Source organism: Acartia tonsa, chromosome 14 (assembly GCF_053477335.1).
Source record: "Acartia tonsa isolate MP-2025a chromosome 14, ASM5347733v1, whole genome shotgun sequence".
NCBI classification, from domain to species: domain Eukaryota; kingdom Metazoa; phylum Arthropoda; class Copepoda; order Calanoida; family Acartiidae; genus Acartia; species Acartia tonsa.
Genome location: NC_137273.1, coordinates 2,355,318 through 2,370,400, shown reverse-complemented (window position 1 = coordinate 2,370,400; position 15,083 = coordinate 2,355,318). Strand labels below are relative to the sequence as shown.

The following is a 15,083-nucleotide window of genomic DNA, read 5'->3' as shown; positions in this document are numbered from 1 at the left end:
AAGCAGTTGGGCAGCCATGGATATTATCTCCGTAATGCTAGGAATGTTGTCAAGGTCTAGCTTTAATACCGGCTGAGTAAATATCATTTCCCCCATAGCGTTACGGACTTACGGTTGGACAGACATAGTGAGTTATAGAGAAGCTTCACTACTTTAAAATGCTTAAACAATTAAATCAAAAAATATACATGGTAAATGAATCAGATATAGTAAAAATCAGATACAAATAATACAAAAAAATAATTATCTATAATACAAAGTAGAACGATGTCTGTCTGTCTGTCTGTGTATTTGTACCAAAGAATCTCGCTAACCGCTGAACCAATCGGGTTCTCTTTTACAGGGTAGCTTCTCATTGGTCCCGGGAAGGTTTATAACTATTTTCTTAGGGGGTGGGACACCCCCAACCCCCCCCCCCAAAATAAAATAACAAAATATTTTTTTTAAATGAAATTAAATAGTGGGGTCGACTAACCCCCCACCCCCTCCCCCCCAAAAAAAGCCCCCCACCAAAATAGATTATTTTTGTTATTATTTTAAATCTAAAATAAGAAATATTAGGTTAATCAAACCTCTTGGGGTAAAGCCCCTAGAGGCTAGGGGGCGAAGCCGCTAGTAATAACAAAATTGAATAATTAAAATAAGGCAAATGGAGAAAGTCACTCAAAATCAGACATGTGACGTCATAAAAATAAGGGAGAGAAAGAAAACCCCTAAAAAAGAGATGGATAATCACTCATTTGTATGATGTTGCATGTCTGATTTTGAGTCACTTTCTCGATTTACAATAAAAGCAACATGTGATTACTGTCAAATGCTTTGTTAAAATCAAATCGTAACTTAAATATTCCTACCTCAATAATTATTTATACATTTTTTGTTAAACCACTAAAAAACAAATCACATATGCCAAATAAAACACCCTTCTTTTCCTTTTAAGATTTATTTACATTGATTTTTTCAGGGCTCGGCAGCCGCGCGTCAACCGACTGTGATCCTCAGTGAAATCAACCTTTTCCAAGTTTTAAAAACAGCCAGAGGTCTAAACCTATACCACATATGGCAATTCCTTTTTTTAAATTTTAAAGCATTCCAATTAAATTTGAGGTGAAGTCTCGGGTGACGTGTAGCAGACGAGCACTTGATTTCTAGTGCCAGTTCATCATTTCTAGTGGCCAGTTTATCCTATTCATCCGTGTCATTACTGCCCGATTCCACTCATCTTCTGGGAATGGGGTTGCATCCGCGGGTTTTACTGGACAGTTATTTCTCCTCTTCATTTCAGCCACCAGATAGTTTCGTGACTTCTCTATGTATTCTTTGACATTGATAGATCTGGAGCCCCGGGGCGGATTAATATTTATAATAGCATCAGGTGAAGTAACAAAATGAGCTCCAATGGGTTGGAAAGGATCACCGCTGTCATTATAACAAGAAAAACGTCCAGTCAAACCACACATGAAGAAATTCATTATTGCATGCAGAGGAACATCTTCAAAATAGGACTTTCTCACAGCAAAGTAAAATAATTCAGGCTCACAGCTTCTAGGAACTTCAACATCCATATTATACTCACAATTAATGCGAAAATAGCTATAACGGAATCTGTAAACATCAAGATTATCAAGCCTTCCATTTATGATGCTGAGAAGATTCTCTAACATGAAATATCTGGCTTCAACCCGCAGTTTTGTCAGTTCTGCCTTGGAAAGATCATCAGCTAGCTCATCATCTCTCAAGTATTCAAGGATGATTTCAAACCTTTTGGGGTTTCTATCAATGAAGTAGGATCCATCCTTCAACGTAGCAGCTGGCTGAATTGGTGAATCTAATCTGAACATCTTTGCCAAAACAGAATGAGGCTCTTTCAACAGGGTTTGTCTGGAGGTAACAAACCTAAACAATTTAAAAATGATATGGCTTGTATTAATAAATCATGTATAGAATCGTAAAACAGACAATTTTCCACGAATTTTAAAATAAAATACATAAAACAAGTTTTGTTAGATCCGAGGGGCCGAATGCTCGGGATTACAAATCCACTTTAATATCCGTGGAAAGTTGTCTATAATACGATGCGATAAATAACTATTTTATTACTAATTTACTATCACTGAAATTCTAATACAACATTGAGAATCTTATAAACAATCTTATATTAATATGACATCGTAACATACACATAAGCAAAGCTATAAAATCTGACGGCAGTACAAACACATCTACCTTCCTCAAAAAAAAATTCCCACTTCAATTTTTTTGTGGAGGTTCATTTTTTTTCTTAGGGTGATTTTTCTTTTTTTGGAATGGGGGGGGGTTATAGAAGGATAATGCTTACCTAGTACCACCAACATTCAGCTCAATAATATCACTAAATGACATTTTTTCACCGTCGAAATCTGAAAATAAAATTATTTTATAAAAGATATGGATTTTTTTATAGGTCCAGGGGAGGTTTAAAACCATTTAGAGGGCGAGGGTATGCCTATCCTCCCAAGAGAATTCAGATCGACTTCCAACCCCCCCCCCCCCCCCGAAAAAAAACACCTTCCTAGGGGCCTATTAATTAACAATATTAATAAAAACTTCACCTTCTGAAAATGGCGTAAGATACTGAATTTATTACACACTATCATATCATATAAATATTTCTTATAATTTTTCAGCGATCTATCTGTAATAGCAGATGAGAAAACGCAATTATTCTTCACTTTTCACAACTTTGAAATGTGAGTAGTCATGAGCCAGGACATTTTTGACCATTACAGACAGACTAACGTACCAGGTAGATGAAGCAAATTTAAATAGTGAATTTTCAACAAAAAAAACAAGGATGACAACATCCATAAAAAGCTCTGATATGGAAGGACAAACATTAACACATGTCTATACAAAAGTGTAAGTAAATTTGTTGCAAAACTGATTAAAGACATGTTACTGTTTATGGACATACTGACATTTTTAGGACTTAATTATAGAGATGCTTATAACACTATACCTTGTTGTAGTAGGAATCAGTATTTAAAAAATCAGATGAATAGGATAATTTTAACATTCAAAAATTTGTTGTCAAAAAAGGAAAAATAAGCACGTTTAAAATGGACGTACGGACTTTTTGGTAACGATTATAGAGTTGCGGCGCTTTCTAAGTCGTACCTAATTGTGATAGGAAGCAGCTTGCAAAGTTTGAAATCAATAGGACAATTCTAACATGTTTAAATTAACGAAAAGAGCTAACTGTAATGGACGGACCGTCCCTAATTTTAAAAAACTTTCGCTTTTAAAAATCAGGCATCTGTCTTAATTAGTAGCTGTTACAATCACTGTCCTAAACATTTCTTTCTAGGTTCTTTAGTACTAAAAACTGAATCCTTTCTAAGTTAAAAATTAACTGACTCATGAGTCAATAGCTACATACCCTACATTTCTGAGAGAACAACTTAATCGATATATTATTACTTGGATGTTTCACCAGATTTTGATATCCTTATACTAAAGTAACAGGATGTTTGTGTGTTTGTACCGAAGGATCTTGCTAACCGCTGAACCGATCGGGTTCCCCTTAACGGAAGGTTTATAACTATTTTGGGGGAAGGTACCACCACCCTCATAAGAGAAATCGCCCCTAGAAAAAAATAACCCCCCTAAAAATTTTTTTTTTAACTTTTTCTTTGAAATTCTAAAATAATAAATTGGGTTATCAAATTCAACTCTCCCCTCCTTAAGTGCCCCTAGAGGCCTCTAGGGGCATAGCCGCTAGTACTATAATAAAGTGATACTTCCAGCTCGCTAAAATAACAATATCCCCTTTACCCCTATTCCCTCCTCCCAACTGACTAATAAATGAGGACCATATTATATTATTATAAGTTAACGACAATAAATCCACATATTATACATATATCCATTATTAAATGTTAACATTCCATCAGAGGCATATGAAACTTGATTCTAAAAGATATGCAATTTTATTTCAAAATAAACTGATACAGTGACGTGCGAATCTAAGGAATCATTGAAGGACAATATCTCCCCCCCCCCCCATCTCCAGATCCTTGAATGCCAACCCCCCCCCCCCCCCCCCCCCACACACACACCCTCCAATATAAAGCGACCCTTTGTTTAGAGACTTTGTCTGGGGGGGGGGATTTTAAAAATGCCCCCCGGCCCCCCTGGACAAAGTGCTTTGCACGCCATATTGATTCAAATCATATTCAATTCTAAAAGATACACAATTATTGTATTACAATAAAATTATATTTTAACAAGGATGACAACATTCATAAAAGCTAAGGTCTGAAACGGTATGACAAAGAACATTAATAAATAAAAAAAAAATTTGAATATACAAGTTTTGACAAAATTATACGTAAATTTGTTGCAAAACTTCTTAAATACAGAATACTGTTCAAGGACATACTGACATTTTTCGGACTTGATTATACAGATGCTTCGCTTACAATATTGTACCTTATTGTAATAGGAATCAGTACTCCAAAAATCAGATCAATCGGTTGATTATATAACGCAAAAAATTGTTATTAAAAAAAGTTAAAAACCTATATTCAAAAATCAAAATCACAATTAACTTTTCAAGTATGGATTCGAACCGATTAATATCCAATGAATTTAAACATGTCCTTAGCCATACTGAAAAATCATGCGTAGCATTGGTATATTACAAACAATTTTCCACCAATATTAAAACCAAATTCATAAAATTATTACTAGTTTTCTTATCCTGGGCCTACGGCTCCTCGGGGCTAAAAAAATTGTTTTAATCTTATGATGTTTTATATTCATATCCGCGGAAAGCTGTCTATAAACTATTATAACTATTATTATCATATCGTTGAAGACAAAACAATTCGCAGAATCTTCAGAGATAAGACAATGGATGATAAATTTCAGACCATGAAAAAAAAAAAAAATTATCCTATCCCTAAATTAGAATTATAGGTTGAAAAGTTCGAACACTGCTAAAGAGCATCAAACAATCAAGCTTTTATCAAATTTTAGTGTATATCTGTAACTTAAAAGAATATTCTATAATATAAAAAAGTAAGTTTTTTGGTCTGATAGGATTGTACTTTGCAGGGAAGCTTTATTGAGGTTTTAGAGTGGTTTTATGCATTTTCCCGTAGGTTTGGTTATTAATGGATGGATTTTTTCGTTGTTTTTCCCTTTGATTTTCAACTTTGCGTAAGGACATAACCTGACTATAGAAAGTCTTTTCTTTAAAATATTAAATTAAATTATTTTAGTTAAAATCATAACCAACGCATTCTTAATTTAACTTACAAACACATAAATCTAAATGAGATAGATAGATAGAAAGGGATATGGTAGTTGTAGCTAGCGGTCAAGCACTACATTTTTGGGTTAGAAAAAGGGGGGAAAGGGTAGGGGGTAAAGTGAGGTAGAGGGGGGAGGGGGGTGGGTGAGACGGGTAGCTTTATTTTAATCTACAGGTTATATAACAAAAGCTGGTTCTAGAAAACAATCTAAATCACAAAATAACAGTAAATTTCTACCCTATAATATGCTGTCACACAATAGTACCAGAAGGTCTTTGTAAATAATGTGCAATTAAAATTTATTTTTAGCAACTTACAGTTATTCTGTGTCTTATCAAATTTTTAATCTTACTTTTGTTATTTTCATTATTTTATAAATACAGGGAGGGAGGGAACATTGGGCTGTTTATAACACTAATCCCTAAAGTTTTACAATAGCGTTTTTCTATACTTTTACTTAACAACTTTAGGGACTTTTATTGGTTTTGATTGGTTGGATTATGAAGTTTTGTCCAAAACGATTCAACCACTAATTGTAGTCTACAGAAGGGGTAATTTTGTGTATCATCATTAGGGATGTACAACTGCATCAATTCGTCGGTCATTGTCTTATCCCTTTAGATCCCTGGCCGTATAGTTATCTTTCTAGTTTTTACTTTTACTTTATTGCAAATTTATTTGATTTACTTGTACCTTCTAGTTAAAATGCAATTTTTATGAATAATGTCATCCTTATTTATTCTTATTAATGTCCAAGATTAAATATTACTACTAGAAACCTCTTATTACCATATAAGAACATCGTAATAATGTCAAATTATGGAATATTTTTTATATAAAAGTAACAAAATGTCTATCTTTCATCCGCTGAACTGATATGGTTCTCCTTTACAGTGTAGATTCTCATAGGTCCTGGGAAGGGTTTTTTAAGGGATGAGAGGGTACCACCATCTCCTAAGAGAAATCGCACCTTAAAAAAATATCCCCCCCCCCCATAATTTTTTTCTTTTTAAAACAAATCATGAAAATATTGGGGAGTCAACCCCCTGACCTCCCCCCCCCTCCCCCTCCCTCCCTAAATAAAGTGCTTATAAATGCCTCGAGAAGTATACTGCTTTGTTTGACCATTGAACCGATTGATTTATTCATTTAGTGAAGCGACACATAGGTCTAATGTATAAAGAGGTAAAAAAATTTACTTTCGTTGGAATCTCGCTAACAACTGAAGCGATTGAGTTATCATTAACATAGATTCATTGATGGTTTTAGGCTATTTTATTATTAGATTTAAGTTACAAAGTTTAATTGTAAAGTAAAACGCTGTCTGTCAATCTATCTATCAGTCTCAGATGATGCAAAATATCTCAGAAACCGCTGTACCGATAAGGTCCTAATTTTCAGAGATACTTTCTACTGCTCATTTGATGTTTTAAAGCTATTTTCTACTTATGTATTATTGGAAAAGTTGATTTTTATCAATCACCAAACAAAAAATACAAACCAATAAATTTCACCCCAATTTAAAATATCTATACACGCACCTTCAATAGTAGATTAAGGGCTTTATTCAAATTTCTCAACGTATTAAGGGAGGGATGGAACAGTGGGCTAGTCCCCAAAGTCTTAAAATAACGTTTTCTTTTTCGTTGGCACAACAACCTTTGGGACTTTTATTGAACTTTGATTGGTTGGTTCATTTAATTAGGTGTCGAAACGTTTCAACCACTGACATAAGGAGTTAATTTTGTGTATGATCATTGGGTATGTACATCTATTTATCGGCCATTGTCTTATCCCTTTCGATCCCTGAGAAAATGTGCTTTATTAAAATTTCTCAACGTATTACGTGTAATATCTATTTATAGAACAGATAATTCTGCCTGTTAACCTTAAATGTTGTTACATTAACAAGGATGATTCAAATAATCAAAGCAAAGATAAAAAACGAACAAACGAATATTGCCAATTTTAAAGTGATAGTGCTTTTAATATAGATAAAGATAATTTTTAAGTACTATCGGTTGTGCCCTTAACTTCTAGGAGATTTATATTCGAAAGGATATGGATCGGCTTAAAACAATTCCTATACTTATATATAGATATAACAATAGATTAGAATCATCCCGAGACCTATAAGAAGCTTCACTGTAAAGGGGACCATATCAGGTCAGAAGTTAGCGAGATCCTTCGTTAAATACGAAAAAGCTTACTTCTATTTATAAATGGAATGAAAAGAATCTTACTCGTGCTATCCATTTTAAAAAGCTAAGATTTTGTGAAAATTGTTTTCAAACCAGAATAGACGCATTTATATTTTTTGTCATTGATTATAGAAATGATAAGTTCACAAGATTATTCCGAGTTGTTACGGGAATCCTCAATTCCTCAAGAACGCTATAAAATGGATATGAAGATTCTAACATGTTTATATTGATTATCAAAGTTTTACATGAGGTCGGACCTACAGATGGACATACTGTATTCGTAGGAAAGCTTCGCTATTCCAGCCACTGTAAGGTATTTAAAAATGGGGTATTTTATTTAAGAAGGGCTGATAGATGCGAAAGAGGGAAGGGGGAGGGGGAAGGGTATAGGTTGACCGAAAATAAGTAAGGTAGTGATGTAAACAAAAAAAAGGAGGGAGAGGGGTAGTAGTAATTTGGGTGGTTTAAACGTTGGTTTATTATTAAAAGGACTGTGCTTACACAAATTTTAAAGAGAAAATAAGTTTAAATTTTAATTAGTACTGACTTTAGAACAACAAAAAATTGGAAATGATGAAAACATGGAAATTTAATCAATTGAAATATAATTAGAATCCAAACAAAGTTTATTCTAGTTGTAAATAATAGAAATATATTAGGTAATCTAAGATAAAAAAAATTTAATTCTAAGGAATAGCAAGTGTTTGTATGTTTAAAAAAATAAACCAGTTTTGTTAGCCACAAAGGGACAAAGGCCTTGTCTAACAAAACTGGTTTTAACTTTATGAATATGATAAAATATTCGTGGAAAATTGTCTGTAATATGATGCGTTACATGATTTTTCAGTATGACTGAGAACCTGTTATAATCCAGCGGATATTAATCGGTTGATCGAAGTCATACTGGAATTTTTTTTTTAGTGGTACAATCCTTGTAAGGCTTAGGCAAAAAAAAGAGAAAATAAGCTACATAATGGGAAATCCCGTTGCTTTGCAGAATATGTTCCTACAGTGCAAACCAAGATTATTACATCTAAAAGTAGCAAGGCATCCGATCTTAAAAATTAATGCCCCTGGCATAGGGGCTCTATATTCGAAGGGATATGGAAGGGCAGAAATAGCCAAAAACCATCTTACAACCTATAAGAATCTTCACTGTAAAGGAGAACCTAATCTGTTCAGTGGTTAGCGAGAAACTTCGCTAAAGACAAAATAAAAGCTTATTGCTTTATGCAATAGAATTAATTTTGTTATTATTTCGCCAAACGTCTTTGGATTTGAACCGTTTAATTGTACGATCATTATCTGTAATTCCTTACAGTAAATGATAATTGGTTGCTTCAGTTTATAGACCCTTATCTTTACTATAAATGTCACCCATCTGGCATAGCAAAAGTAGAAATTTTGGGTATAGTCCCTTTCGTAACATCGCAACTTATGGGTCGATTCTTCGTATATTTCACAGTAGCTTTTCTTCTATTTCTAGCCCCTGCAGGGGGCTCTAACGCTGCGGGGCCAATTACCTAAACCTGTGGGGTAATCACCTAACCAAATATAACCTAACCTAACCTAACCTAAAATGACCTATAAAAAGCCATTTTAAAAATACGACGAATCGCTCCTTATGGGGCGATGTTAGGAAAGGGACTATTCCCGAAATTTCTAGTAGAAATCTCAGCCATACTGAAAAATCATGTGTAGCATCGTATACATCGAGGCTAACAAAAGTGGTTTTAATCTTTTAACTTTTACCATTACAACTCGCGGAAAGCCTGTCTATCTATAATACAATGCGATAAAAAGCTATTCTTAATAGCTTGTCTATAGTATGTCAGCAGTGACCTCATCGACATAAAAAAATTTGCAGCCAAACGCTGACACATTTCTCTTTACATTTTACCAGAAATCTAAAGGAATAGTACAATGGCCGATAAATTAATTCCCAATGATTTTACACAAAATTACCCCTTTTCATAGATTACAATTACTGCTTAAAACGTTCGAACACTTAACTTAATGAACCTACCAATCAAAATTCAATAAAAGTCCCCTAAATTGTTCAGCTCACGAATAAGAAAACATTACTATAAAACTTGATTAGTGTAATTAACAGCTCAATGTCCCCTCTCTCCCTGACACTTTACGCTAAATACCCGAGGGTAGCATGCGTAATAATAGAGGAACACCTAAAACCTAAAAATAGACTTTGGTCGTCGGCGGTAAAGGGTTATAAATAGGAAACAGATAACGGACTTCCAATCAGTTGTTACATAATATTTAAAACGGTAAGTTATTTTCAATTATTTTAATAGTTATTCATCGCATCGTGTTATAGACAGCTTTCCGCGGGTAGTAAAACGATAAATTATAAGATTAATTCCAGGGTAACAAAACTGGTATCAATATTATGATTTGTCATTTTACTATTCGTAAAAAATTGTCTGTGATATACGATACATTATTTTTCAGTATGGCTGCGAATCGGTCCAGCGGATATTAATCGGTTTCGAAGCCATACTGAAAATTTGTTATTGTAATGATACTCTCTAAGTCTTAATATCGCACGTATGGGCCCTCAGATGTCAAAACTTTATTTTAGTGTTTGGCCAAAATGACTTAGCAATTGTATCTGTAAGTACGTCTAATAACATCCTTTGCTATTTTTAAAATCCTAGAAAATTTTTTTTGCAAGAAAATTGCATAAATTCGCAACCTTTTTTAGAACCACTACATAACTCGAGTTTTAAAACTTTTTATATAAAATCCTTTTTACAAAAAATATCAATAATTACTTAAAATTAAACCTGAAAGAAAAAAAATCTCATTACACGTGTTAATTTGCATGTTTTAGGTCTTTTTTTGAGGAAAGTATAACTTCCACATTTTTGACAATAATATATTTTTTTAACATTTCAAAGTAAAATATAATAAAACTTAAACGATTTTTCTTGAATTATCAGTTGAAAATTTCATCAAACATGCAATTTAAGTGATGAAAATTTAATAAAATCATTTTTAGAATGTTTAGAATTACCAATTTTCTACATTTAAAACAAAATGTTAACATAATTTAAAAACATTTTAACATATAACTTCAAAAATCATTAACATTTTATAAAAAGATGTTTCAAAAAATAAATCATTAAAAGGTATTAAAATGCATTTGAAATTACTTAAAATTAAAACGAGAACATCTTTTTACACTGTATTCTATGTAATAGAGTTTAAATGACATGATTAGTGAATGAAATATTTCCTAAACTCATTAAGCCTTTTTGTGACTATATTAAAAATAATTTATTTTGTTTTATATTGCTTTTTTATTCAAATATTTGACAAAATTTTCCCTACGTCAATAAAATAAAGTCAGTTTTTTACTGTTTCCAGGTTTTTCTTTATAATTATAACAATTAAATATAATATAAATCTTCATTATCTTTTATTTGAATTATCATACACATTAAAATGTAAAGTATAAGCTAGAATAGCACTTTTTTCAACGAATATTTTAATGACATTATATCAAAATAATTCCTCTTAAATATCACACAACATATGATTGGGAAGTATAGCCATTTCTTGGAGGTATAATATTTACAAAAATACCATTAATTCTGTTTTTATCAGAAGTTAAAAAAATTGAACAATTCTAAAACAATGGTTGGCTGTCTAGATATTGAGTACACTAAGATTACGTCTCTGTTCTATTAAAATAACGTTGCAAAAAGAGGGGTTCTGAAAGTAATCTACCTAATTTTTTTTAAAGAACCAACAAGTACTGTCAGTATCTTTTTTCTTGTAATCTAGCAGACAATCAAATCATAACACAATTTTCATGATAAAATATTCAGGTTTCTACTTCACATTTTAAAAAATATACTGATCAATAAAATGTTCAAAATTTTACTTTGTACTAATTGACAAAATATGTTGTAATTCTTATTTTAAAGTTACATTTTTATCCCTGACAAAATCATAGACGACTTTTAAAGGCATCTTATCTAAACTTTTTGAAGAAAAACTTAAAAACGTTAATTAAGTATGAAAACTATTTTCTTCGATTTTTCTGAAGTTATTATCGCATTCTATGGGTTTTTTATTATCATTTACTTATATCGAAAGTGCCAAACATTGTACCCTAACTTATTCATTTAATAAAAAACCAGCCGTGATCGGTCTGTATGTTATTGTTCAATAACCATTTTTGATTTGAATTTATTAATTGTTTATCATAAAAGTAACAAATCAATATGTTTTCAATGTACATTCTGATTTTCTGGTAATAATAAAAGAGTTGCTACGCTTTCAATATTATACCTAATCCCTTCAAGAATCCTTGTTCCAAGTTTTAAATAGCTAGGACGATTCTAAGAAGGCTAAATTTGAGTTGAATAGACCTATCAATATAAAGCTTTCCTTTAAAAGTTGCTTGGTATTGGAATAATGATTTTTAGCAGCGCAGCTACTCTATAATTCAATTTGCCTGTTCGTTAGTAAGACCGTAACTCTATAAAGGAAATGTGCTTTCCTCGACTGCTATTGAAGATAGCTATCTAAATATTTTAGTGAAGATTCCTATGACATATGTGCAGCTATCATATACATTGTTTTTTCCGTCTGTACGTCAGTTATGAATTCAAGTTTTATTTGTGCTTCGCTACTTATTGATGTTGTCATTTTTTTATTTGTAGATGTTGCCCTTAATTTTGTTGTTGGTGGCGAGTGCCCAGGGGTTGGAGGGACCGCAGACAAACGAACAGACATCCAATGGAGCAAAATTTATATACCCAGCCGCTCAGGTACATAGAAAGATAGATAGATAGAAAGAAAGAAAGATAGATAGAGAGATAGATAGAAAGATAGATAGAAAGATAGGTAGATAGAAAGATAGATAAATAGAAAGATAGATAGATAGATAGAAAGATAGGTAGATAGATAAAAGATAGGTAGATAGATAGAAAGGTAGATAGAAAGATAGATAGACAGATAGATAGAAAGAAAGAAAGATAGAAAGATATATAGAAAGATAGGTAGATAGATAAAAGATAGGTAGATAGATAGAAAGATAGGTAGATAGAAAGATAGGTAGATAGAAAGATAGGTAGATAGATAGAAAGATAGGTAGATAGAAAGATAGGTAGATATAAAGATAGATAGATAGATAGAAAGATAGATAGATAGATAGATAGATAGAAAGATAGATAGAAAGATAGGTAGATAGATAGAAGATAAATAGATAGATAGCAATTACATAATATGGATAGAAAATTAATTGTCAAAAATCGTAATATAAACAACTTTCCTTGGATAAAAAATATAAGATTAATATCTCCTTCAGGGCCAACAAAACTGGTGTTAATTTTATGATTTTAATTTTATTTTATTAATCGTCGGAAATTGTTTATAAGACGACACAATACATAAGTTTTTAGTATGGCTCTGAAACGGTTCTAATCCAGCAGATATTAATTGGGTTCAAAACCATACTTAAAAGAAAAATTAATCAAATATTTTATCAAAACTTTTAAATTCCTTTAACATATTTTTACTTTTAGGACAGAAATGGCGATGATACCGTGGCTATTAACGGCGGGGGAGATGAAATGAACTATAATTATAATAACGGAAACGGCGATTACTACCAGAGACGTTTCTTTAACGGCGAAGGTAATTTTTTATCCACTTTGACATAAATTTTAGAAATAAAAAAGCCTAGAACTATACCATGGCCGATGTGAAGCTTCCCCAAACTTAATAACTCAATCAGTTCAGTAGTTATCAAAATCTTAAGCTTTAGACAAAAGAAAACCTTATCCTATTACATAAAGTAGTGAGGTTTTTTAGGGGGGGATGGGATTATTTTAGCCAGCTGCGAGAATCACTTTTTCAGAGAACATAAAAGTCTGTTGCAACATTCATGTAACAATATATTGATTAACAAAATAATCTTTGCTTTTCAGGAGAGCCTAACGATGTGTACGGACCTGGAGTGCCTATAGCTACTGGACCCTGGGTGACCGTGCCTGCCGGATACCAGCCCGACAACAGAGATCCCTTTGGACTGAGCGTCAGCGGCGGCCTCGGGTTCGACACCCAGAGCCTCGTGACCTGGGGCCTTGGAGCTGTCATCATGCTGCTGTTGGTCTCTACTGTTGTCCAGCTCATTCAGAGGCTTCTACCCTTCCCATTCCTGTAAGTATTACAAGTATTTACAAGTGTATACGTAATAAGATATTTGTCTTTATGTTTTTATCGAAGGATCTTTTTAATATTGAAGCTTCTCTTAGGTCTAGAGAATTTTCTATTTTTTAAAACTAAAATTAAAAGTGGAGGGTCAACTTCCCACCTTCCCCCAATCCCTTTTTCACTCAAGTGTTCCTAGAGGTCTCTAATATATACAGAGATAGATAGATAGTAAGGGACACCCAAGCCTTTTTATGTATAGGTAATTTTTTGTCAAAAATTTTTTTTTTCAACATAAGTATTTTGCTTAATCAACCTTTTTTCAGGTGAAAGATTTTATTTAAAATTTATTTATTTATTAATTCAGGAAAAGCCTGATGGACGAGGTAACCGTTGGAGCTGAGGAGGGCAGGTCCCTGGAGGCTGTCTCCAGTATTGCTCAGTTTGCCCTGGAGGCCATGAACAAGTATGAGCAGCTCAATGTCAAGGAGGAATAATTAATTATAGAGTTGCTTCGCGCTTTCATGATCTCAGCCTATTGATTTGGACATTTTTTACTAGAAATTAGTATTTTTTAATTATATTTAATCAGTATTTTTGGGCATTATTTAAAAATACTTAACAAAAAATCAAATTTATATTTTAGCTACATGTCTTTCTGTATGATTTAAAATTTTGTTTTTTTTGTAAATAATTTTTGTAAACTCCACAATGGAAAAAAAATACGGGCATTATTAGTATTTATTTAATTTTGTTATTACTTAAAAATTGGATTTTTTGTTTAATTTTTAGTAATTGCAAGAGCATCAAAGAACAAATTATCAGTGAAATTGTACAAAAAAATTCAGTATGACCTCTAAACCGGTTAATATCCGCTGGATTAGAACCGGTTCTAAGCCATACTGAAAAATTATGTATAGCATCGTATTGCAGACAATTTTCCACTAATATCAAACTAAAAATCACGAAATTGATACCAGTTTTGTTAACCCGGGTCCTCGGCCTCTCAAAACTAGTTTTAATCTTATATTTTTTCATTTAACATCGGCGGAAAGCTGTCTATAATACGATGCGATTAATAACTATTAAATTCTCTCAGTTTTACATTTTTTGGAAAATTACATTTTTACCAAAACAGTATTATCTTTTTTTAATTTTTTTTTCTTGACTCTTGACTTTAGACTTTTAAAAGACTTTTGTATATTATTGACTTTTCATTTTTGACGTTTTGACTTTAAAAATTGACAAATAACCTGGTGACTATTATTACTGTATGAAAAAGATATATTACCATCTTTTTTGACAGTAAAATGACTCTTTTGACTTTTCTAACAATTTGTGATTTTTTTACTTGTATTATTACTTCAAAACTAATTTTATTAAATTAGTTTTTGTCATT

The 15,083-nt window shown here is 32.2% G+C and overlaps 2 protein-coding genes across 2 annotated transcripts; one reads left to right on the top strand and one right to left on the bottom strand.

The window, feature by feature from the left end:
• Nucleotides 1-711: 711 nt before the first annotated feature.
• On the bottom strand, nucleotides 712-2,395 carry LOC145305827 (uncharacterized). The gene is made up of 2 exons (XM_080147649.1): nucleotides 2,339-2,395; nucleotides 712-1,896 (listed from the first exon to the last, which is right to left on the bottom strand). The coding sequence occupies exons 1-2, from the start codon at nucleotides 2,380-2,382 to the stop codon at nucleotides 1,149-1,151; spliced, it is 792 nt and encodes a 263-aa protein (XP_080003775.1). The 5' UTR covers nucleotides 2,383-2,395; the 3' UTR covers nucleotides 712-1,148.
• A 7,269-nt stretch (nucleotides 2,396-9,664) lies between these two features.
• Nucleotides 9,665-14,324, top strand: LOC145306685 (uncharacterized). Its single transcript, XM_080148991.1, has 5 exons — nucleotides 9,665-9,786; nucleotides 12,193-12,300; nucleotides 13,057-13,168; nucleotides 13,462-13,693; nucleotides 14,052-14,324. Exons 2-5 carry the CDS (start codon nucleotides 12,193-12,195, stop codon nucleotides 14,179-14,181), a joined length of 582 nt encoding a protein of 193 aa, XP_080005117.1. The 5' UTR covers nucleotides 9,665-9,786; the 3' UTR covers nucleotides 14,182-14,324.
• Nucleotides 14,325-15,083: the final 759 nt, after the last annotated feature.

Bases quoted from the DNA above. Each gene is read 5' to 3' on its own strand.
- LOC145305827 (XM_080147649.1), bottom strand. From the start codon at position 2,382: ATGTCATTTAGTGATATTATTGAGCTGAATGTTGGTGGTACTAG. The intron at 1,897-2,338 runs GTAAGCATTATC...TAAATTGTTTAG, and splicing joins CTGAATGTTGGTGGTACTAG to GTTTGTTACCTCCAGACAAA.
- LOC145306685 (XM_080148991.1), top strand. From the start codon at position 12,193: ATGTTGCCCTTAATTTTGTTGTTGGTGGCGAGTGCCCAGGGGTTGGAG. The intron at 12,301-13,056 runs GTACATAGAAAG...TTTTACTTTTAG, and splicing joins TTATATACCCAGCCGCTCAG to GACAGAAATGGCGATGATAC. The intron at 13,694-14,051 runs GTAAGTATTACA...TTATTAATTCAG, and splicing joins CTTCTACCCTTCCCATTCCT to GAAAAGCCTGATGGACGAGG.